Genomic DNA, 22,179 nt, shown 5'->3' with positions numbered 1-22,179 from the left:
CTCCTCATCCCCCCGCATCGCCCGCCTGCCGCCCGCCCCGCGCGCTCCCGAGCCCGTTCCCTGCGATCGCTGCAAGGTGAAGCGCACCCAGGGTTTTCCTTGGCATTCCAGGAATGTGTGGCTACCGTAGGTCTCTGCTTTTCGCTCCCCCTCTTGTGCCTTCTTGCATAATCCCGGTGACTAAGGGCTGTCTATTTTTTTTAACTGTTTGCACAATGTTAAAGAAAGCGCAGTGTGGGTATGACTTTATGTACAGTTTTATTTGGATAAGCTGAGCGTAAGTTTTGAAGTAGAAACGCAGTGAGGTCAAATGTTTTTCGGAACAGAGCTTTAACTCATAACTTAGGGCTGTGTTCTAAAACAAAACTGAAGTAGATAGGAGTGCTGGAGAATGTCAGCCTTTCCCAGGTTCTCTCCTTCCTCCTTGTTTGCCTTTCTCTCTCTTCCATCCTCTTCCAGAGCTCTGAACTCTTCAGCCAGCAGATACACTCATGGTACTCTCCTTGCTGTCGGAACAGTCTTGCAGTGCTGTCCTGTAAAGTCTTCTCCTCCTCCTGGTCTTTTTCCCAGAACTTCACAGAGTCCTCGTTAGAAAAGAGCTAATTAGTAGTGTCCAGACTATGGGACTCGTGGGGATGAGAACAGCTGAAAGCTCCCCTGTGTGATACCAAAGGGCCACCTTGCGCAGTCTCTGTCTCAAGAAGTGGTCAAAAGCAGGTGCTTAAGCTCATGAATAAAACCAGGGAACCTCGTGTAGCCTCTCAGGCTCCAATGAAGAGTATCCTGAGGGTTTTCTGTGCCAGAAAAGTGCTCCCTTTCTGTGCATGCATGTGTGTGTGTGTCTATAAATACATTTGTGAAGAATCCATGGGCGTATCTGGTGCGTAACTACACTTGCACGGATCATCCGTATCCGTAGCCTCGGCGTATTGACGTCCAGCCCTGCGGAATAAAGATAGGTGATCCTGCTCACTGAGTTAACTGGGTTAGATCCTGAGCTCCTCTAAGCTGCTGATGTGTGCTTGTGGGGTAAGGTGATCCGGGGATGGCATGTGTGCCGCGCAGAGACGGAGCCGCTCTTTAACTGCCCAGACCAAAGCGCCAGGGAACTGGTTTCCAGCCTTTCCTGTGGAGGATGGAGAGTGAATGAGAGTTTTTGTTGGCATTTGGGTTGGATGTAGTTATAGCTGGGACAGTCTGGCTTGTCAGTGTGACATTTCAAGAGAAGCTGTCAGTGTAAACTTCAGAGAAGCAATTTTTTCCCTGCTCTTGTTCCCGTTACAAATGGCACTTTGACAACTCTCAGAGGATTCTCCCACTCCCCATTATTTCATCTGGTATTTCTGATCAAATTTACTTACGCTTTATAATAGTTTCCTTTGCCACTCACGTTCTTGTTTGCTCTGACTTGTGTTCTTTTTAACCCACAGGAGAGAAGTCAAAACATTTCAATGTAGGTAAATCACTGCACAGAGCAGGCATTTCAGAAGGATTGAGGTGTCTTGCTACATAAAACTTTATATAAATTCATGCCTCAATTTAGTAATTGGATTCATTTGCATATGAGCATCTGTCAACTCCTGCACGTGTATGCAAAACAGTATTTTTGTAATGAAGGAGTTACATCTGTAAAAGTCCTGAGATTGGAATTGTTGCCTGTGCATATTTGTCTAACACTGCAGTACAGTTTAACACCTTTTGACATACATTTTATGAAAGGGGGAAAGTGATATATGGTCAGTTCTTGGCTTTTTTAATTCGTCAGCTGTGATCTAACATAACATTTAATAAGCTACAGCTATTCTTCAAGTGGTTAATCAGTAATTAATCAGGTTAATCAGTAGTTTTCCATTCAGCAGAAGCTTATGGCATATGAAGCTGTACAGAAAGCCATTGCAGAAGCAGCTATATTATTCATTGTAGTCATACACATTATGGTGAAACATATTGTACCCCCTGCTGTCTTGTGGTAATTCAGATGTTATTTCTGGTTTTCTTCCTCTCAGTATCATCTCTCTTTCTAACAGCTCTTTGAGTGTGTATTCCTCCTTCTCTTCATAATACCAGTTTTCTTCAGTAGGGAGGAAGTGGTGTGTTAGATTTTTGGATTTTATATATCAGCAACAGGAGATAAAGAGGAGATAAATCACAGGAGAGCAATTCTTAGAGATTTTCCCCCGAGTAAAATGTTCCAGTCTAATGCTTCATGAACAAAAGTTAGGATTAGATGTTATAATTTGAAAATAAAAAGGATGCTTCAGTCATTCTTCAAGATGTGTATAACAGGTCTGTACTTTGAATTGACATGTTTTTTTTGGCTGAGCACACTTTAGCATGCATATAAGAATAGGTCTATGAATGATTAAACACTTTACATTTTCCCTAATCAGTAATGAATCCATTATGTTTGCATATGCTTATTTGGTCTCTATTACATAATGTTAGAATCTGTTCAGCATTCATGTGGATCAAAGAAAGGCTTGTCTAGTGGTTTTCTTTGAGAGAAGCACAGCAACCAGATACATATCATACTAGTTAAAACATGTTTTCTGTAGATAAGATTTTAAAAATCAGAGTGAATCCTCTTTCAGTGGTCCAGACTGCTGGGCTTCAGGGCTGTCTGCAAGTGTTTAAGAAGCCTGAATTTAGAGTAACTGGCTCAGAAGCAAGATAGCTGCTGTGAGCTGGCCCTATATATTCCCTGTGCTTGCTTTCTGTATGAGGCTTGAAGTAGAGATGTGCATAAATTTCAATTTCATGAGGTTAAAACTTCAGTTTCAGCAGGCTGGTGTTTCCCAATTGCCTCAGTTTTAGGTTAATAGCTGTGGTGTGCCTTTGGCATTGATGCTGGTATCATGACCACACTTAACTCATCAAAAGAAAAAGGCCAGACAAACTTGGAAATGCAAAGGGGGCTTCAGTTCATTTGTGCAGTCTTCCTGAAACCACAGGAAGTTCAGCTTGAGGTTTACAGCTGGTTGGAAGTTTTGCCCTTTGTAGCACCAAACCACACTGATAGACTGAGGTCACCTGCTTTTCCAAGAGGTAGCTTTGTGTGTTTGACATAGCTTCTATGTTTATGTCTGCTGACAGAAGTAAATCTTGCATTTTGGCAGGATGCGGGGTTTCTGTGTTTATTCCTCAGGCAGCGTGCAGACTGTCACGGTGTGATTCTGTGCTTGGGAGGCGGGTGAAGGATGCTACACTCATCTCTTCATCTGACTGACAGATAAGCTGCTTTATGAACTGCTGCTAAATCCTTATAATTTAAGGCAAGACTATAAATGAGTGTGATGACAACGTCTGTCAGTGTGTCCATGAATTGCCACAAGTGCCACAATTGCTGGCTTTAATGAGTCTCAGAGGAACGGGGTGGAGGAGGCTACACGAATGTGGGGATTGTGACCAAATAACTTGAAATTGTTGGGTGGGGCAGGTAAAGATATTAAACATATATCAATGGTTTGTATAACCTTTACTAAAACAATCTTAATTTGCTTTTAAAGCAGCTTCTGAGAGCCATTACTATGACCTTTTGGCTAAATTGTGATGAACAGATTATGTTACCCACTGGCTATTCCTGTCCCCTTCAGCATGTGCTCTTTTGATTTATGTTTTTTTAGTTGAACTGGATCAAAAGCTCGTACATGCCAGATTTTACTAGGTAAGGTTTATAATAAAACTTGTCCAAGATTGCTTTTGAGGTGCTGTTTGATTGCAAGAGAAAGGATTTTGTGAAAAAAACAGGCCAGCAACTGTAGTGAGTGCCAGTGCCAGGAACATTCTCACTAGTCATGCTGCAGAACTGTGGTGTTCAAACCCTACCTCTCCTCATTATTAAAGCTCAGGACTGAAAGCAGTTCTGCCACAGATGTGCTGCGTCACGGTGGGTGTGTAACTTAACCTCTGGTTTAGCTTTTAATGTGTAAAATGAGGATAATGGGGTGTGCTTTATTAGGAGAACCATGGACGTTAGGCTTGTGAAGTTCTTTGATCTTTGAATGGAAGGAGCTGTATTTATTTAAAGACAAAGAAGGTATTTAGCTTTCAAGCAAAGGAGATGGATTTCACGCTACAATTCTGCACATTTAAAGTCAGTCTCCTCTCTTGTAAGTAGTCTTGAGCTTTGCAAAAGTGAGTATTTCTTGCATTCTCATGTGGAAGTTTTACAGTGTGGCTTGTCTACGAATTGGCCTTGTAAAACAATTAAGCAATCAAATAAAGCTCTGTGGTGGATTCTGGCATCGAGTCCCTGGCTGGATGCCATTAGAATGTCAAGTGGAATTAGTATTTTAGCACTCCTGGTTTTCAGCATCACTGTTTTCAAAAATGAGTGGCCCTGGTGTGGAACTCTTTCTATATTCTGATTCCATTAACACTTCCTTGAAAGCATTTGTAAGAAAACACTCTGGGTTTCATTCTTGATATAGCACAGACTAATAGAGATGCTACATGAAGTTAGGGAAGCAGGGGTGATACTGAGAGGTGCAACTGGTTCATTTTAAATGTAAGCTTTGTTTTGAGTAGCTCACAAAGTCATTATCATGTAATGTGATCGTTAGAGTAATTACTGGATTGAGAGGAGCACTCTGTTATTACTGATTCATTGGTGAAGGTGATGCCTGCAGGGTCAGTGAAGGTGGGAGACAGCTCTGTACAGCCAAGTTCTCAGCTGGGCAGGAAGTGTCTCTGGTATAATGTCCTCTGGAAGCATTTTTTGGTCATCTTCCCAGTTTACAGTGCTATTCTGTGGCAGCTGTTTAATAAGGAAGTGAAATACTGAGGAAGAATGAGAATAAAAACAAATTAGCCAGTGTTAGAAGTTAATTCCAGCAAATCATTTGGATTGCTTTTGGATTAAGGAACAGTAGCTCTTTGTATGAGGAGGGCAAAGAGGAAGTGCCTGTTTCTTTTGTAAGCTTTTATTTTGAAAAAAACACGTATTTGTGCTGCTGTAGGAATAGCCTTTAGCATATATGTTTCAGAGGCCAAATTAAAAATTAATTTTAAAAGCCAATGTTCCCAGTGTTTCTTGCCACTTGATCTTCCTGCCACCACTTTACAACAGTTCTGGCTTTTCTGATGCCCAGCAGAACGACCTTGAGAGGCACTTAAACATTTTTTTCATGTTTGTTAGTCACAATTTTGTAATTATACACTGTTAAAATCAGCTGCTATGTGAGTTCTGGTTTCTGTCTCACTATACATCAGTAGAAGTATAGATGAGTGTTTAGCAGCATTATTGAATTAATTTTCCTTTCCAGAGTCTGACCTTTGGTCACTAAAATGTTACAGTAAATACTTTATGTAGTGGTTCTGCAGCACTTCTCTATTAATTCCTGGTGTTTTGGCAAAGGGAGATACAAGTATTGACTTAATTTTAAGTACTGAAATGTTAAGCGTTTGTGATTCATGGTTTTATTGTTTTAAAGCACAATGTTTATCTGATATCACACCAAGTTGTTCTGGGTTATTTAGGAACATGTATGGGGTTTTGTGCTTATGAAAACTCGAGGCTTGGGAGGAATAGTGGTGTTGACTCCGTGTCTGGCTGTTTGTAGTTACACTAATAGAGTAAGTTTTTAAATATATCCACAGGCAATAGTGAAAACACTTGGAAGATAAGTGTTTTCTTGGTTCCTTATGAATGGCATTCCTAACAGTGCTTTCCACAACCTCTCCCTCACCTACAACTCATCAGACTCCAAAACACATTCCCAAAAGTGGCTGTAGTGAATCTCTGCCTCAGATTTCACTCAATACTGTGGTAATAGCAGTATAAAAGGGCAAAGAAGCTCCTTGAATTTTTGAAGGAGGTTTTTTAATGTATTTTTATATTTTCAAATGGAGGTTTTAATTCAAGTGCTATTTTTACAGAGCCTCAGTTGTTTTGTTTTGCTGTGATGCTCAGGACTATGTTTATCTTTGAAAAAGTAGACAAGTACATCAGGGGAGTATTGCCTGGTAACAACACACCATCACCCTGGAAATCAGGGAGAGAGTACAACCCATCTTTTCAGAAACTCTTGAGTCAATTCTCAGCTCTGCTGAATTTATTTTTATTTTTCAAATTCATGTTGTGTTCTTAATTCCCATCTTACACAATTTTTGGTTGTGAGAGATGGGGGTCAGAGGGAAGGTGGAGCCATAGGGTTTTTGTGGTTATAATTTGTTGTAATCCTTTACAGCTACTAAGGGTTTAGTGTAAGCATGCATCCTTGATGGTGTCCTTGTGCAACTCTCAGTTATGGTCAGTGTCTAAAACCTTCTTTGAGAAAGTTCACTAAATAAATTTGTTTTTTCTTAGGGCATCTCTGTGATGGGATAAGAGTCCAGATCAGCGTCAGGTGGAGTCTGTAAAGGAGGATTTATTTTCCTTTAGTACTGGATTGGAATAATTCTTTTATATTAGCATGACAAAATACTAGCATTTTTTCTTGTGACAAGACTGCATTTGTTTGTGTAAGGTAGTCCATAGTAGAAATTTTAAAGCTTCTTTTCTCTGAAGAAAGAACAAAGCAAAACATCTGTGTATCTCACAACAAACTTATGTTCTCTTATCAGAACATTAGCAAAAATGATTCTGTTACTGGACTTAAAATTTTATCTGTGGATGAAATTCTGTATCTCTTTAGGACTTAAAACAGTTAAAAACTGTGACAATACAAGTAAATATCTGTTTGTCAGTACATGCAGGAAATCACAGTGGGTTTTCTTATTGCCAGATAAGAAACATAATGTTTTATCTATATGTGTATATTTTATATATCTATATAAAAAATGTGTAAGTTTTATATATGTGTATGTATTATGTTTAAAGTGTCATGTATCCCATACATGACACCATTTTTTGAGTCTTAGCAGTACTGACATAGTCACAAGAGGAGACCAAGCTTGCTTTAATTGTCTGGAATATCAGTTTATAAAGAGCAAATAGGTTCCAGGTATGAAAATGTGAGCATTGTTTTTAAACATTCAATACCTTGTTCTTAGTTAAGTGCAGAGTGGTAGCTTTGAGTTATTTGAATGGCTTTGAATTCTTACCTTTGTGTTTCAGTTCTAGGTAACAGAATATCCCTCTTTTAGGACTTCATTAAAAGAAAAAAAGGGTTTGACATCCTGGTGTGAAAGTAAAAGCTGGTTTAATCAATTGTCTGGCAGGTGGAGGGACTGTCAGGTCATGACTTCAGGATTCATAGCTTCTCTCACAAATTGATGGGCACAGTACATCAGAGCAGAGAAATGCTGTGTTTTTATGGGTATTTGATGTATTTCTCTCACCTTGCCTCCACCTGAGCGTTGCAGTGCTCTGCAAACACTTGTGAGTGGTACAGAGTGCTGTGGCACAGGGGAGAATCCCTGCTGACACTTGGCAGCTGGAAAAGCTGGAGCATTGAGAAATTGATTTCTTTATGTTGACTATGACTGCGAAAAAAACTGAAAAGTGAACCTAAAATTTTTGTCTGCTAGTTCTGGCTTTAGGCTTTGTTTTCATTACTGCTTTTCAGGGCAGTTAAGCTTTGTCCTGTCTGTAGGTACATAATAACAAGGTTTTGTGGTTGTTTTTTTGTAATAATGCAATGAAACTTTAAAAATCTGTTTTCTTGGCTATAAAATGATGGTTATTTCGTGGAAATCACTTATTAGAGAGGCAGGAGGTGGAGGTAACTGCTTGGTCTGCTGGTGTCTTAGAAAGTCTGATCATGTTGCTTGTTGAAAGAAACGTGAGTTTGTGGTTTTGTTTCCCAAGTTATACTGGATTCAAGAGCACATAATGTGACTTAGCTATGGTGATAATAGATTCTGTTGGTAGCCTCCTATCAAAATCAAATTAACGAATCTAAATTATAATTTGACTGTAATTTCATTACTAAGGCTGTCAATTAGAATCAAAACAAGTCTTAAACTCCTTGTTATTGTACGTAAAGTGACTGGAATGAGAACTGTCAGTGGCTTTAGTTAAACAGTGTTTGATGAGTTAATTAGCTGAATACTGCATGAATACATTTTAAGCTTTAAACAGTGACCTTTTGGCAATTAAAGTTAATTCATATTTCACTTTTTGCGCTATTCTTTGTTCTGTGTTACTCTTCAATAGAAAGTTTTATGCTACAGATTTAAGCAATGCTTTATGGATCAGATATTGAACAATTTTTGTTTATTCAGCCTTGCAAGCAAATCTGGGAGGTTCCAGGTCCCCCGAGAGGGAATCTTGAATCAGTGCTTGAGCCTGTTCCTGTGAGGGTATTTCTCCTGGGAGCCTGTGTGTGTGTTTAGCCACAACTGCATTTTCACACCTTGAAAATAAGCCAGAAGAGCCAAGACTGTTAAAATGAGGGGCTCTTCAGGGCTTTTGTGCAATATGAAATATATCAGAAGGCATGGAAAACTATATTAAAGCTTTGTCAGCAAGTTTGTTGGTCTCAGAATTTCAGCTGCAGAAATAGTCATAGATTTATCACCATGGCTTCCTACTGCAGAAAAGAGTGATTGTAGGAGCCTTTTAGACAGTTTATCTTTAGATGATCCATTGGTTACTAGGGTTAGTAACCCAGTTGGTTACTAGGGTTGGGTTTTATTTTTTGCTTTTTGCTATTCTAAAGAACATCCCTACAAATCCTTATCATGTTTGGGGCCAGTGCAGTGCTAAGTCTGTTCATGCAGAATTACAGAGTCCTGGTACAGATCATCATCAACTGGCAGACACTATTCTGAAGTCACCAATTTGAGGGGAGGGAGATAACTTTATATATTTATATATATATTTATATATATATATATGTACATATATACACATATATATAAACAACAAACAAACCCCAAAACCCCATGTAATTCCCCAAAGCCAAGATTCAGAAAGCCACTTTTTGGGAGGCTGACATGGCCTTGTACCCTATTTACTTTCACATATACCATAATTTTTCTTCAAAATCTTTTATTTCCTCCATGGAGTTTTGTCAGTAGAGTGTAGCTCTCCAGCCAACATAAGATGATGCAAGAACTGAGCTGATGTTTCACCTTGCTGCAGCAGCTGCTGGTAATAAATCCCTCACTTTAAAGAGCAGTGCCCAAATTTATTTAAAAATTGGGTGGTGAACAGTTTGGGCTTTTTCATGTGCAGAGAGAGACACTAATTATGAAAGAGCAGCAGTATAAAGAGACTGTTTCTTGTAGTAGATTTGTTTTAAGAAACACAGCTCAGTCTACACTAATATAATGTGAACATAGCTGTAATCTCCCAGAAATACAGAGTGTTAAATTTATTAATGGTTTGGAGGGGAATTTGGGTTTTAAACTGCCTGGGTGTGTGTTTAAGACTGTCACAAGTTTCACAGTAGCTGTGAAGCTATGTGGATGTGCTGTGTTCTAAAATTAATAAATGAACTTGATACTTTCTGCACATGGTTTTACTAGCAGAGCACTGTCAGGCAAGAAGCCTCACTGCCTCTAATTCCTGGAAAGTGCCAAAAGAATGCTCCTTCAATGCAAATAGTTCCCGTTATTATTAGAGCAATATTCCCAATACCACACTCATTTTTTGTGTAAAACCATCTTTTCACTGCACTGTTGGTAGAGTTAATCTGACAATAGATGTTCTAAGCATAATTTATGATAATGTGGGAGCTGAATGTACAGTGAAGGACATGTATTATTTCACTTTCCATATGAATTTCTGTGTCATGGACCATGGCAATCACTTGTGTGGAAACAGTAACTAATGAGCAGCATTGCTTGGATGCAGATGGGAAAGCACAACAAGAAGTGGAATTTTTCAGCTACAGCTGATGGTCTGCATTGCTGTTCTGCACCTCTTGAGATACCAGGTGCTGTCACTGAGTTTATTTAATGTGGATACTTTCCTCCAGGGATGAAACAACTGTTGCTCTGCTTCTGTAACATTTGTTGAAATGTTGCTTTCCTTGGCTACAATTTGGGGCTGAACTGTAGTCCTTGAACACCCAGTAATTGGGTGTTTATGTTATACTCAGCCTGCCTTTATTACTCTAAAAGTTCATTCCTGCTCTGTTACTGTGAGCACTTTCTTTATAACTGCACATTTATTTTCTGTAGGAAATAGTTTTGTTTTCTGCATGGGTGTTCTTTACAGAAGCTGTATAATTAACACTTTAATTCCTAAAAAATACTTCTAAGTAATTTCAGTGTCTTTTCATGTAGACCTTCAAACATCCCTTCTCCAAAACCTGAAGTATTTAAGCAGGGTATGATTTGCTAGATGGGAATTACATTAAGATTTCCATGCACAGTGCTGGATCAGGTGACCACAGTTTCAGAAGCTGATATTCAGGTCTGCTAAAGTGCAGCTTCCCATAAAGACAAACTGAGGACTGAGTGTTTAGTAGGGGTTGGAGAAGGGTGGCAGTTTATTTCCCAAACATCAGTATGTGTTTTTTTCTAGGCAGTGTTCTGTTCCTATAAATTGTCCTGCTGCTCTCCAGAGCGTTAGTAACTCCAGCCCGCGTGCTGTCCGTGAACTTTAAAGGTTAAGCTCTGTATAATTGCTTTTCCCTTGGCTTAATAGTTTTGAATTATTATGAAGGTGAATGACACATTTGCTTTTTTAAAACAGGTCTAATCCTACAAATAGCAAATGCAGTGAGAAAGCTGGAAGCACTCTGTGTGTGCATACATTGATTTCATTCTTGGTATACCATCTCCTCCAGAGTTCAGTTCTTTCTTTTGGTCTATTCCTTTCTAGTTGTTCCGTTCACTTTCCTGACAGTGTCTGGTTTTTACTTTCCAATGTGTTTCCTGCTTGTCCTTCCTCCCTCCATGTCCCTGGCTTCTTTCTCAGTGGGATCTTGTTACCATCACTGTTCTTGTTTTCCACTGTCTCCGACAGCGGCTCCTGCTCACTGCCAGGCCTGATCCAGACATTCTGTCCTTTCTCCTGCTGGCTTTGCCTGCTGTTGTGGAGGCAGGGAAAGGTAGTCCATGTGAACTCTTTGACACATTGGGTACCTGGCATCCATGGGAGGTTAAAAAATAAACAAAAGAAAATAAATGAATAACTTGTCTACTCTTTCTTTGGCGCTGCTGAGGCAGTTACCTCATATGGCACTTGGTGAGGAGCTGGGGGTGATTCTGTGTCCTGTGCACAGAAATAGCTGCTCTTTAGTGCCACTAGCAAGGAAACCTGTAAAGCTTAGCTGCAGTCACCTGCTTGCCTTTTCCCTCTTACCTTCCAGAATACTTGCCAGTAACTCATTATTTCTTCAGAGGAATAATTACATTACCTTGATGGGCAACTATATTTGATGTAGATTTTTTCTTTAGATTATTAGTAAAAGAAAATCTTGATGTACTGAAACAGTATCCTGTATTTCTAATGTGATGGGGTGAAATGGGCTTCCCTTAGAGTAAATTATTCCCATATTCTACAGGAGTTGTTGAGCAGAGGATTAATGTGCAGATCTATGGAGATCAAAATTCATACTCTACAGTCTCCCAGGGACTGGAAATACTTATCACCTGGCTCTAGGATCTGATATGCTATGGAACAAGATTTGCTGCTTAAATAGGCAATTAGTTAGCAATTAGTTATGTAAACATAGTAGTTATCACTTACACGAAATACATCCAGGTATGTAATCCCTTGAAATTGAAATATTAAATTCTGCTTTGAAAAACACAAGGAGCCTGAGGGTTGAGAATTTGACATGCTTGTTATAAGCACAGCTGCCTTTTCTAAACCCTTTAATGTGCCTAGGAAACTGTTTCACTTGGACTTTTTGTTTTTTTCACCCACAGAAAAATGATGAAAATGGGAATTGCTCTGGTGAAGGGATTGAGTTTCCAACAACCAACTTGTATGAACTGGAGAGCAGAGTTTTGACAGATCACTGGTCCATACCCTACAAGCGGGAGGAGTCTCTAGGCAAGTGCCTAATTGCATCCACCTACCTGGCAAGACTGGGTAAGTTCCCTTTCACAATTACACAGATTATCTGTTCAGAGGGTGTCACAGACAGAATATTGTGCAGTTGTGTCGTTCACTTTAATCTTGTTGCTGTTTACTTGCACCCTGCACAGCAGCCACATCTCTGGGAAAGTGGTTAACAGTGAGCTGTTCTACCCAGTGCTGTGAAAACAACATTGATCTCTTTTCTTTCTCTCTAAAGTAATTTGTTTACTTAAGTTTTTTTTCAAAAAGCAGCGCACATGTTTCTTTATGTTCTAATAATTGCGGGAATTACATCTTTTCAGAGCTAAATTACTGACTCGTTTTTTTCTTGTGCTGGCTATTTTCCATTCATAAAAGCAAGCTGTCATCTCAATCTCTGCTGTACCATGCTTGTATAAGTGGTTGTTTTTCCCTGGTTAAATGCTTATATTGCATTAGAACTGAATTTTACTCTTCTTATTCAGTACTTTGGCTGGGGTTAAGAGTGTTATGGAGGCACCACACCCAACAACTGGTGTATAATGAGAGTACAAGATAGTTTTTCAGTCATGCTTGATGGCAGACTAAAGGAATGTTGTAATCTCTTGGAAGAATAGGAGTTGTTAAGTGGTTCTGGTTTGCTTCTCTGTTTCCAATCTGTGTTAAGGGGCTGTGCTTTAATTTGGTTTTGGAGGGAGGCTGTGAAGCATCAGTAACGTATGAATCGTAAACTGTGTTACAAGTTACTTATGGTGCTAATAATGCTTGGAGAAGCTGTAAAAGGTATTGGGAAATTAATTCTTAGTTCTGCAAGGCAGTTTCTTTCAAGTCATGCTTTTTGTGGTTTAAAAAGCATGCTAGTTACGAAGGAACAGTAGCACATTTACTACTGCTGGTTTGGTGTTCCCTCTAAATTTGCAACAAGATCCCTGAGGTCATCTTAAAAAGTAATTTTTAAAAATACTGTTAAAAAGCACTCTCTTTTCTGTAAAGGTCTTTCTGATTCTGATGAGAATTGCAAGAGATTTATGGACAGATGCATGCCTGAAGCATTTAAAAAGGTAAGTAGGTGCAATAGGTCAGTTCAATGTTTCTTTGTGTTGTTCATGGTGGGAATAGTGTTTTGTAATACAGACTTCAGGCAAGTACTGCATGGGTTCTTAGAATAAAATCACACTCAAATTATTTTCCGAGATTAAAATCATTGGAATTCGAATTTAAATTGTACAAGGTCCCAATTTTGTAACTCTGGCCAGCTTTAGCACTTAGCTTTTTGTTTGTTTTTCTTTCTCTTAAATTAAGAGCCCTGTAGTAATTGCTAGAGGCCAGAAAGAGATTTAAAGACCCTTGGATATGGCCACTGGTGGCAAGTTCATGTTCAGATTTCTATTAACTATTCTTTCTGTTATTTCTTCAGAGGGTTGCTAAATTCTGTTCACAATCCATTTAGAATTTTATCTTTTACCTCAGTTCTCAGTGCCCTGTGTTTCTCTGGGCTGTGGTGAATTTTCTCTGTAGAGCTCCTCAAAGTAATTGACTTCCCCCTATTCCATCCACTTTAGGTACTGCCTAAATTTCCTGCCCAGTTTTTAGACCATATGTATAAAAACACATAAATACCCTATAAAGAGTTACTCTGTCCTAGTGTTAAAATACTGAGAATATAATTCCATTTAAGGAAGGCAGAAATTTAAGGGAAAAATAATTTTTTTTCCATTTAGTTTTCAGAGTACTAATCTTACATACAATAGTTTTATATCACTTGGTATTTTTTGCATGTGAAATAAACAATATAGATTGTTCCTCCAGAAGGATAATCAGATTTCTAAGTTCAGGATGTGCTGAATTACAATTTGTTGAAATATTTACAAGAAACTCTATTAATGGTACAAAAAGTGATTGTATTTAAACTGTTAAGTTTTTTTATCTGCTTCTGTTCAGACACAGCAGAAATTAAATTAAATTTGCAGATAGCAGCCAAGTGTCCTTTATAAACAGCCATGAAACCAGATTTAAAGAACATGTTTCAGTAGGTGGAAGCAGCATTAAATACCTCTCTCTCCTGGTACATGTGCTTTGTTTTCCAATAGAAGCTGCTCAAAAAGTGGGAATTGGTAAATGGTTACCTCAGCTGAATCAGTGCAGCTTTATGGCTGCCTGTTTCAAGATTTAATAGTTGTGTGTTCAATCTGCAAACAGATTAGTTTCATATTAGTTGTTCTTTGCAAAGGTTACAGTCTCTACTAGTGCATGCAAATGGAAACACTTTGATAGATTTTATTTTCTGTCATAAACTGTAATTTAAGGTGTTCTTCCACAAAATTACAAACTGAATTAACTCTTAAGCCATTAGTGCAGAAAGAGCATCTGAAAAACACACCAGCCAGTGATGAGTGCATTCCAAGAAAACATTTATTCTGAAAACAGTCTCAGGAGTTGATAAATTTGTTCTTGTTTGTGATTGTGCTCAAACTTTTTTTAAAATTACCTTTTTTTTCCCCTTGCTAGCTGTTGACATCCAGTGCTGTTCACAAGTGGGGAACTGAAATCCATGAAGGAATCTACAACATGCTCATGCTGCTGGTGGACCTGGTTGCAGAAAGAGTAAAACAAGATCCCATCCCCGTGGGCCTGCTTGGTGTGCTCACAATGGTATTTGACTCTGATGCAGTTTCTAACATCTGGGTATTTGGTTGGCATTTTGTATTTATGCAGCTGATGCTTTTTCCAGCTGTTTAAGTTGTAGTTCATTGTCTTAAAACCTGCAGCTATTGATTGCTGCAGATATTTTACATCCAGTCTGCAATTCAAAGGAGTGGATGCTGTTCAAAACTTCTGAAAATTATCACTTTTTTTAAAAAATCACATTTTTGTCAATTTACTGTTTATTTTTTAAAACTGATACTTTGAGTTCACTTCTCTGTTTTATGGACCTCTGGCTCACATGGTTATTGGACATTGTCTCTACAGAATAAAGGCTTCAAAATGCTTTATATGGTGAGAACTGAGAGGCAGAAGCAGGGGGCTTGTATTCAGCTTTATTTTTTGCTAGATCTTTAACTGTCAGCCAGGAGAATGCTCAGCTGAAAAGGTCAAATATTGTCAAGATAAGTTTTGAAGCTGACATAAGGCACCTGTTCATTGCCATGGGCTTTTCTTTCAAGGCATTTAATCCCGACAATGAATATCATTTCAAGAATCGAATGAAGGTGTGCCAGAGAAACTGGGCAGAAGTCTTTGGGGAGGGGAACATGCATGCTGTCTCACCCATATCCACTTTTCAGAAGGTAAGCATGGCCATGCCCTAAAAACTAATTTTAGGGTGGATGTCTTTGTTTCAGATAAGATTGCTTGTTTAGTAGGTATTTGTAACACAAAGTTTAAATATGTCACCAAGAATTATTGCAAATAGATGTGGAGTGCATGTTGGTCTGTAGACATTAATTTGTGCTCTCAAATTGTTCCAGTTCTGTTAGAGGCTACATTTAGAAATGGGTGTATTTTCATGGGTAAAGTAGCACAACAATCTGTGTGTTACTTGGGACATGAAGCGCACAACGGGTGGATCTGTGTGTCTAAGAACTGACATCTGTTTGGTTGTTGAGTGTGAAATGACCAGGATAACTCCAAGTGTTCAGTTCTAGTAGAGAATTCAGGCTTTTCTGACAGTCAAGGATAAAATACCTTCAACTCAAACACACTGGCAAGGAGGCAGTTTTTGAGGTTTGCACTCTCTTGTCACAGTTGTTCCAGATGGGTGGGTCCAAAACAGCATCAGTGGATTTGATTTCTCCTTCAGGAAACAAGTTTGTGGCCATAGAAAGAAAATTCTGCATCTGCTGCTTTGGGAAAGTAATGTTCCACAGTGCTATAAATACAGTTGCTTGTGAGTCAGCAGCCACATTGTGATCTGTTGCCACAGCACATGGACAGTGATGTCAGGCAGAGTCCAAAACAGGATGATGCTCATGAAAACCAACCAGAGCTCCAGCTACACTTAACACAGGAGCTGTCACAAACATTGTTTTATTTGTGTAATAGTGCATCCATTTGAGATGTGGCTTAATGGGCTGAACATGTGTCCAAATGTCTGTTTCAGTAGACAAATGTTTAACATTGATGTTGCAACTGCTAATTTCTTCCTGTTCTTATTGTTCAAGGAGCCTCACGGGTGGCTGGTGGATCTGGTAAACAGGGTAGGTAAATGTAAACCAGAGTTGTTGTTTCTCACTTGAATTCATTGGTCTTCAGAGATAATTTCTTCTCCCCCATCCTCACCTTGCCCTGACTTGTTTCTTCACTCCTCACTTTTCTGACAACCACAAAAAAAAATAGTTTGAGATTTTAATCCTGCCTTATAAAATATAACTTGTTGAGTTGCTGCTTTCTCCCCTGAGCACCTTTACTCTAACATGGGATCTATAACTCGAGGAATCTGAGAGCCCAGCTGAGGCTGCCATCAAAGGTCCCCCAAGCAAAAGTGCCAGTCCAGTCAGCTGTTGCTGTATGTGGTCTACCTTTCTTCCCTGTGTCCATGTTTTACTCAAGACAGAGTTTATAGCTTGATGCTTAAACCCTGCTACCATCTATAATTGCATGACATTCCCTGAATTCCCATGAAAATACGAAGCTTTTTTTGGATGGGATGTTCCGTGGTAAAGGACACTTGACATGTCAGGAACTGTCAGTGGAATGTTCTCTATCCTCTCTTATTTAAAAAAGAAAATACTGTAGTTCACTGTGTAATACTGATTATTTTATTTCAGTTTGCGGAGTTGGGTGGATTTTCAGCAATTCAGTCCAAACTCAATTCTGAAGATATTGAGCTTGGGGTAAGTCCATCTTCTGTCATGAGACTTCTCCCTTTCCGTTTTACCCTTCATGTAGAACCAGCAATGTCCCTTTTGGCAGTGCTTTTACCTTTTCTTTGGTACCAGAGCAGCAGTCCCACAGAGCCCTGGGGAAGTGCTGTCAGACTGGAGGTCAAATGAGGTTGTACATAAGAATCCTGACTGAAGAGCAATTAAGACTTCACAGAAAAGAGGAGAAATTAGTGTACCTTTCTGCTAGCATTCAGCCTTCTGGTTAGACATCAATCAAAGTTGTTTGATTGTATGTTCACCAGTATGTCCCTGGTTTTCTGTTTACTGCACCCATAGCTGCATTTAGCTGCAAGTGAATTGACTTCTGTCATTTATTACAGAAATCACTGCTTAAGGAAAAAAATCCTTAGGAAGACAGACAGCCTAAACAACTTTCCAAGAGCAATGTCTTAAAAACTGACTGGTTCAACAGAGCCAAACTATTTTTGGTGATGAAGACTAATTTGGTTAGTTTTAGCTTCCTAACCTATATTCAGGAGACTTCCAATTCTTTCAAGCTTTGGAGCGTGAGGAGGCTAAAGGAAAACTGTCATTGGGAGCCTTGTCCCCCAGTATAAAATCACTCTGCTTTCAGTGACGTGCCACTTGGGGGGAATTCAGCTCCTTTTCTTGGGATATTGGTATTTTCTGCTTTATATAGAGATAGGTTCATATGTGAGCTTGACAGAAGAATAAGGAAAACCTTGATTTACATGCCAGTTCTGTAACAGAAACTTTGACTTGACTTTGTTTAATGATTAATAACTGCTTGCTTAGGAAGAAAATCTGGGTCAGCGTCAATTTGGGCCTTGGATTGCACTGCTGTACACTCAGTTCCACAATTCTTGATCCAGTGTGAAAAGAAACTGATTTTGATATTATTTATTGGCAAACAAATGTTTTTCTACATTTAATTTCTTGACAATAGATGCCATTTTAAAATCATGCATTGAAGAGATCTTGACATGTATATGACACATTTACAAAAGCTTTCTCCCACGTATTGCTTTGGGAAAGAAATTTGCCATATGGCTTTAACCTTAAATTTTGCATTCACACTTCTGATTGCTGTAGAGAGCAAGCAAAATGTGATATGTTCCTTTCCGTCTGTTTATTTCTGTGACTGAAACAGGATCTGTCAGAGAACACTGAACAGAGTGATGGAAGGACCAAGATTAGTAAAAACTGGGAAGGCATTTTTTTATTTCAGACAAAAAAATGTAACACATACTGTATGCCATATATAATATATAACACATACTCTACTGTGTGCCATAGAGTAAATCTCTCTTAAACCATGTGTTGTTGTAAAGGACTTGCATACCAAAAACAATCATAGCAAATGACTGGAGATATATGATATAAATAATACTTGTTCATCTTCATTTGTCTTTTAAGCTATAGATTGCTAACCATGAAAATATTTCTTAAATATGCACCTAAATACTTGCTGTCTTCCTTTCAGGCAATCTCTGCACTAGTTCAGCCATTTGGAGTTTGTGCAGAATATCTTAACTCTTCTGTAGTACAGGTAAAATGTCTTTGTTATGACTTGTAAGAGGACTGAAAATTAATTTCTAACTGTGTTGGTGTGAAACTGGTGACTAATTTGAAAAGCCTTCAAACCTCACATTGCAGAAAGTACAAGAACCATTTTGAGCATCCTGAGGTGATGAATAAAGGGCTCAGACAATGTTCAGATTCATTTTCCAAGCAATCATCTGTAGTCATGCATCTACATCTGCAGTAGTGAGAAACTTTACTGCTGCCATTAGTAAGCTTGAGCAGTAGAAACCATGTGGGAAAAGAATCCAGCCTGAAGGATGGATCTTGCTTTTAGTTTAACTTTCTGGCTGAGATCAAGCACATGGATATGAGAGTTTACACTCCAAAAATCGTGGAAAAAAAATTCACCAGGACCTCTTTGTATGTGCAAACATACTCCAGGCTTCACTCCTGCCCTCACCACCAAAAACTGTTGACTTAAGTGACTGAAAGACTTTATTTGAAGAGAATGTAGTTTAGAAGCCCCTGGGAGTAAGAGAGGCACATGCACCTAAGAACTGATGTGTTTTTAGAGGGCAATCAGTCTGTCTTTTTGCAAACCTGCATTACAGTGGTCTGAAATGGGTTCTTACTCTAATTGCTTTTATATTTTCCTGGACATAGCTACCAGGATAGTTTTATCTTTGTTGTAGGTGTTGCTTTATCTCTAAGGTAATTGTGAGCTTTCAGCTAAGTATTTCCTTTTGCTGCAGTCACGTCTTTCGAGTAATTCAGTTGATTTCAGGAAACATTAAAATGATTGTCATGCCTTTTTTCACATTCTTTAGCCCATGCTGGATCCAGTCATTCACAAAATGATTAAATATGTACAGAATGTAGAAGAGAAGGACTTGAAAGACAAGGTAACATTTTACATATGAAATATTTAGGAAGAACTTCCTGCTTGTCTTGGAAATGCTGTCAATGTAAACTAGAACAATAGCTTTCATCTCCCTGGCAAGAATGCAGCCTGTTCTGAATTCTGACTGAATGACATAATGAAAATGCATTTACCCAGCTATTCAATACCCTTTTCAGTAAATATATGGTTTATGACCCTTTTTAAAATACTTTGCCACTGTTGCTATCAAATATTTGGTTTGGTTGGTCCCTTTGTGCAGCATGCTGAATGCTCACTCTCTGACTCAAAGATATTTGCTGTCTTGCAGTCTGTTTAATTCATATTACTGTTGCATTAGCTGTTTGCTCCTGAGAATTCAGTAGTAAAGTGTCTGTGAAACTTGTGGCTACTTCCTGCATTACCCTGAATTTGGCATTCAGTTCTGTTATATTGCATTGACTTTTTACTTAGTTAAAAATAGTTAGTTTTAAAGAAGAAAGTATTCATAGGTTATTGAACCAAAAGAGAAGAATCTGAAGCCTTAACCAAAGATTTGATTATCTTAAAATACCTACTGTACAAATAATACTTTCAGATGTACCAGGTACTGTGTTTTGATTGAAGAATCTGTTTGGTCACTAAACCTACTCTTTGTGAATTACTGACATCTGTAGCAGAATAGCAAAAATACCAATACCTCTGTTTGTCCCTTTTTTGTTGTTGTTTTGTTTCAAACAGAGACTGGTGAGTATCCCTGAGCTCTTGTCTGGGATCAAACTGCTGTGTATGCGCTTCCAACCTGACCTGGTCACGGCGGTCGATGACTTGCGGCTGGACATTCTGCTGCGCATGTTGAAATCCCCCCACTTCAGTGCAAAAATGAATTCCCTCAAAGAAGTAGGTTGGCTTTTTGCCTGTTTCTGTGTGCACAAGAGCATGTGTTTAGGTAGGATGGGTTGTTAATAAGCCACTGAAACCACAGCCTTAAAAAAAGAGATGGTGCAAAATTTTCTTGCAAGTTACGTTGCCTTAACAAAAGCTCAGTTCAAAATAAACACCAAAAGAAGTTAATATAACAGGAGTTGTTCTTAGTATTAGTAGCCACTGCAAGGCCTCCCAGTTACACATAGTTTGAAAAGTACACTGTTCTAAGAAATGCAATTTTAAATTGATTTATAAGCAGTGGTCGATGCTATTCATTGAATATTCACTCTGGGATAATCCTGAGCATCCTGTGGTACATCCCATTTTTCTCCTTTCACTGAGAAGAAACAGAAGAAAACCCAAATAGGACTTAAACCTATATTGATGTCTTAACCCACTCACATCAGGTCATTGCACTACATAATTGCAGTATTTTATATTGTATTTTTTAGTACAGTTGTATGTGGATACCGTAGTGTTTCAGAGTCCATCTTTTCTGCTTCTTTCCTTCTCCATTTAAGAGAATATTGAGTTGTTAAATCTCATTGCTGTTTGGTTCTTAATCATAAATGCTGTGTATCCGTGGTGAATTTATAAAAGTGCAGCTTTTGAAGATTTTAGCAGAAATCTGCTCTTTCTCCCTGGAGTGAGGAGCCTGTATCAGTTCAGTATTGGATAAAAAGTAGGACACTGATTTGAGTGTAACAAGCAGAAGCCTGAGATAACCTATTTCTGGCATATCTGTAGAAAAATACCTGGCAGCACAGGCCAGCTTTTCTGTGTCAGACTGAGAACGAGATTGTGCTGCATCAGAGACTGATGACGTGGTGTTTCTGGTTAGGAATTTGCCTTTAAGTGGCTTATTAAAAAAAAAATAAATTAAAAAATAAACACCCCACGAAAAACAGCCAACCCAAAAAAATCCAAACACCTTCTGTACACAAAATATTTCAGGATTCACACTTAAACTTCATCATGAACCTTTTTTAATAGATTTCACTGTGTGTGTGTGTTTGTGTGAGTGCATGATGCAGGTGGGAATTTTTTGTTAAAATCTTACATTTTGCAATTTTTAGGTAACAAAATTAATAGAAGACAGCACTGTGTCCAAGTCAGTGAAGAATGCAATAGACACAGACCGACTGCTAAATTGGCTCGTGGAGAATTCAGTCCTGTCGATTGCTCTGGAAGGTAAGAACACTCACAAAGCCTTTTGGCACATGCTTTGAATGACTTAAATTTAAAAATCTCATCTTTCCTTTTCAATACATTTTAATGAGCACTATTAACCAAAGATTTCACGTTTTTTGTTGTCTCCAAAATAAAGTAAAATCCTGCAAATTCTGTAGTAATCACCTAGTCCTCAGTTTGACATCTGTGCAGATGTCTTCTGCTGTACCTGGGGTTTTTTACTCTCAGTTTGTATATTGTTAGCCTCTAAAACACAGAGAAAAGAGGTGTTTTTCTCCCCAAGTAATAACATTCTGTAGGTGTGCTATCACATGTATGAAGCAAAACAAAAAATGGAAACAGCCTTGTTCTTTTTCTTTGTACTGATACTTGTCTGTAACAGTAAAAAAGAGTTTCCAAATTAAGATAGCTTTGTTCTCTCTTAAAGTAATTAGTTTTTTTATATTAATTTAATGTCTCTAATACTGTTTGAAATATGTTCATTGAGTTGTCTTTCTTTGTTTCACAGGTAATATAGACCAAGCACAATACTGTGATCGTATAAAGGGAATTATTGAACTGCTGGGCAGTAAATTATCTTTAGATGAGCTCACTAAAATTTGGAGAATTCAGGTAAGCAGTCAAGACTAGGCAGGTGTTTTTAGACTGTCTTCCAAAAGTAAACATTCCAATGAAGGCATTTTTAAAAATAATCTGTACATCTCTGTTGCAATGTGGAGGTGTTGAGATTTTAACAGTATAATTAATGCAAAGACTTCCTTCTACTTTTTCCTTTACCATGTAAAATCAATTGTTCTGGCAATTTCTTGTATCACAGCTGTTAAATCCTGTGATGAAGTTCAGTTCTTTGCAACAAGCATTAAGGAACTGTAAAAGTATTTGGCTTGGCATAAAAATTTGTCAGCCTGAAACAG

At 38.4% G+C, this 22,179-nt stretch overlaps 1 protein-coding gene across 4 annotated transcripts in view; it reads left to right on the top strand.

Moving 5' to 3' along the window:
• The first annotated feature begins 11,703 nt into the window (after positions 1–11,703).
• Positions 11,704–22,179, top strand: part of USP24 (ubiquitin specific peptidase 24) — a 48,767-nt gene continuing 38,291 nt past the window's right edge. For all 4 annotated transcript variants that reach the window (XR_004498453.1, XM_033516296.1, XM_033516295.1 and 1 more), the window contains exons 1-11: positions 11,704–11,935; positions 12,896–12,963; positions 14,411–14,554; positions 15,067–15,189; positions 16,063–16,098; positions 16,669–16,734; positions 18,230–18,295; positions 19,098–19,172; positions 19,889–20,047; positions 21,151–21,265; positions 21,774–21,877. Coding sequence is in view for 3 of the 4 variants with exons in the window: in XM_033516296.1 (XP_033372187.1) it covers positions 11,719–11,935; positions 12,896–12,963; positions 14,411–14,554; positions 15,067–15,189; positions 16,063–16,098; positions 16,669–16,734; positions 18,230–18,295; positions 19,098–19,172; positions 19,889–20,047; positions 21,151–21,265; positions 21,774–21,877 (1,173 nt within the window). In the remaining variant the exon portion in view is untranslated. The remainder of the gene's footprint in view (positions 11,936–12,895; positions 12,964–14,410; positions 14,555–15,066; positions 15,190–16,062; positions 16,099–16,668; positions 16,735–18,229; positions 18,296–19,097; positions 19,173–19,888; positions 20,048–21,150; positions 21,266–21,773; positions 21,878–22,179) is intronic.

This window comes from Parus major, chromosome 8 (genome assembly GCF_001522545.3).
Source record: "Parus major isolate Abel chromosome 8, Parus_major1.1, whole genome shotgun sequence".
NCBI lineage: Eukaryota > Metazoa > Chordata > Aves > Passeriformes > Paridae > Parus > Parus major.
The sequence above is the reverse complement of the archived record's forward strand: the minus strand, read 5'-3'. Positions and strand labels throughout refer to the sequence as shown.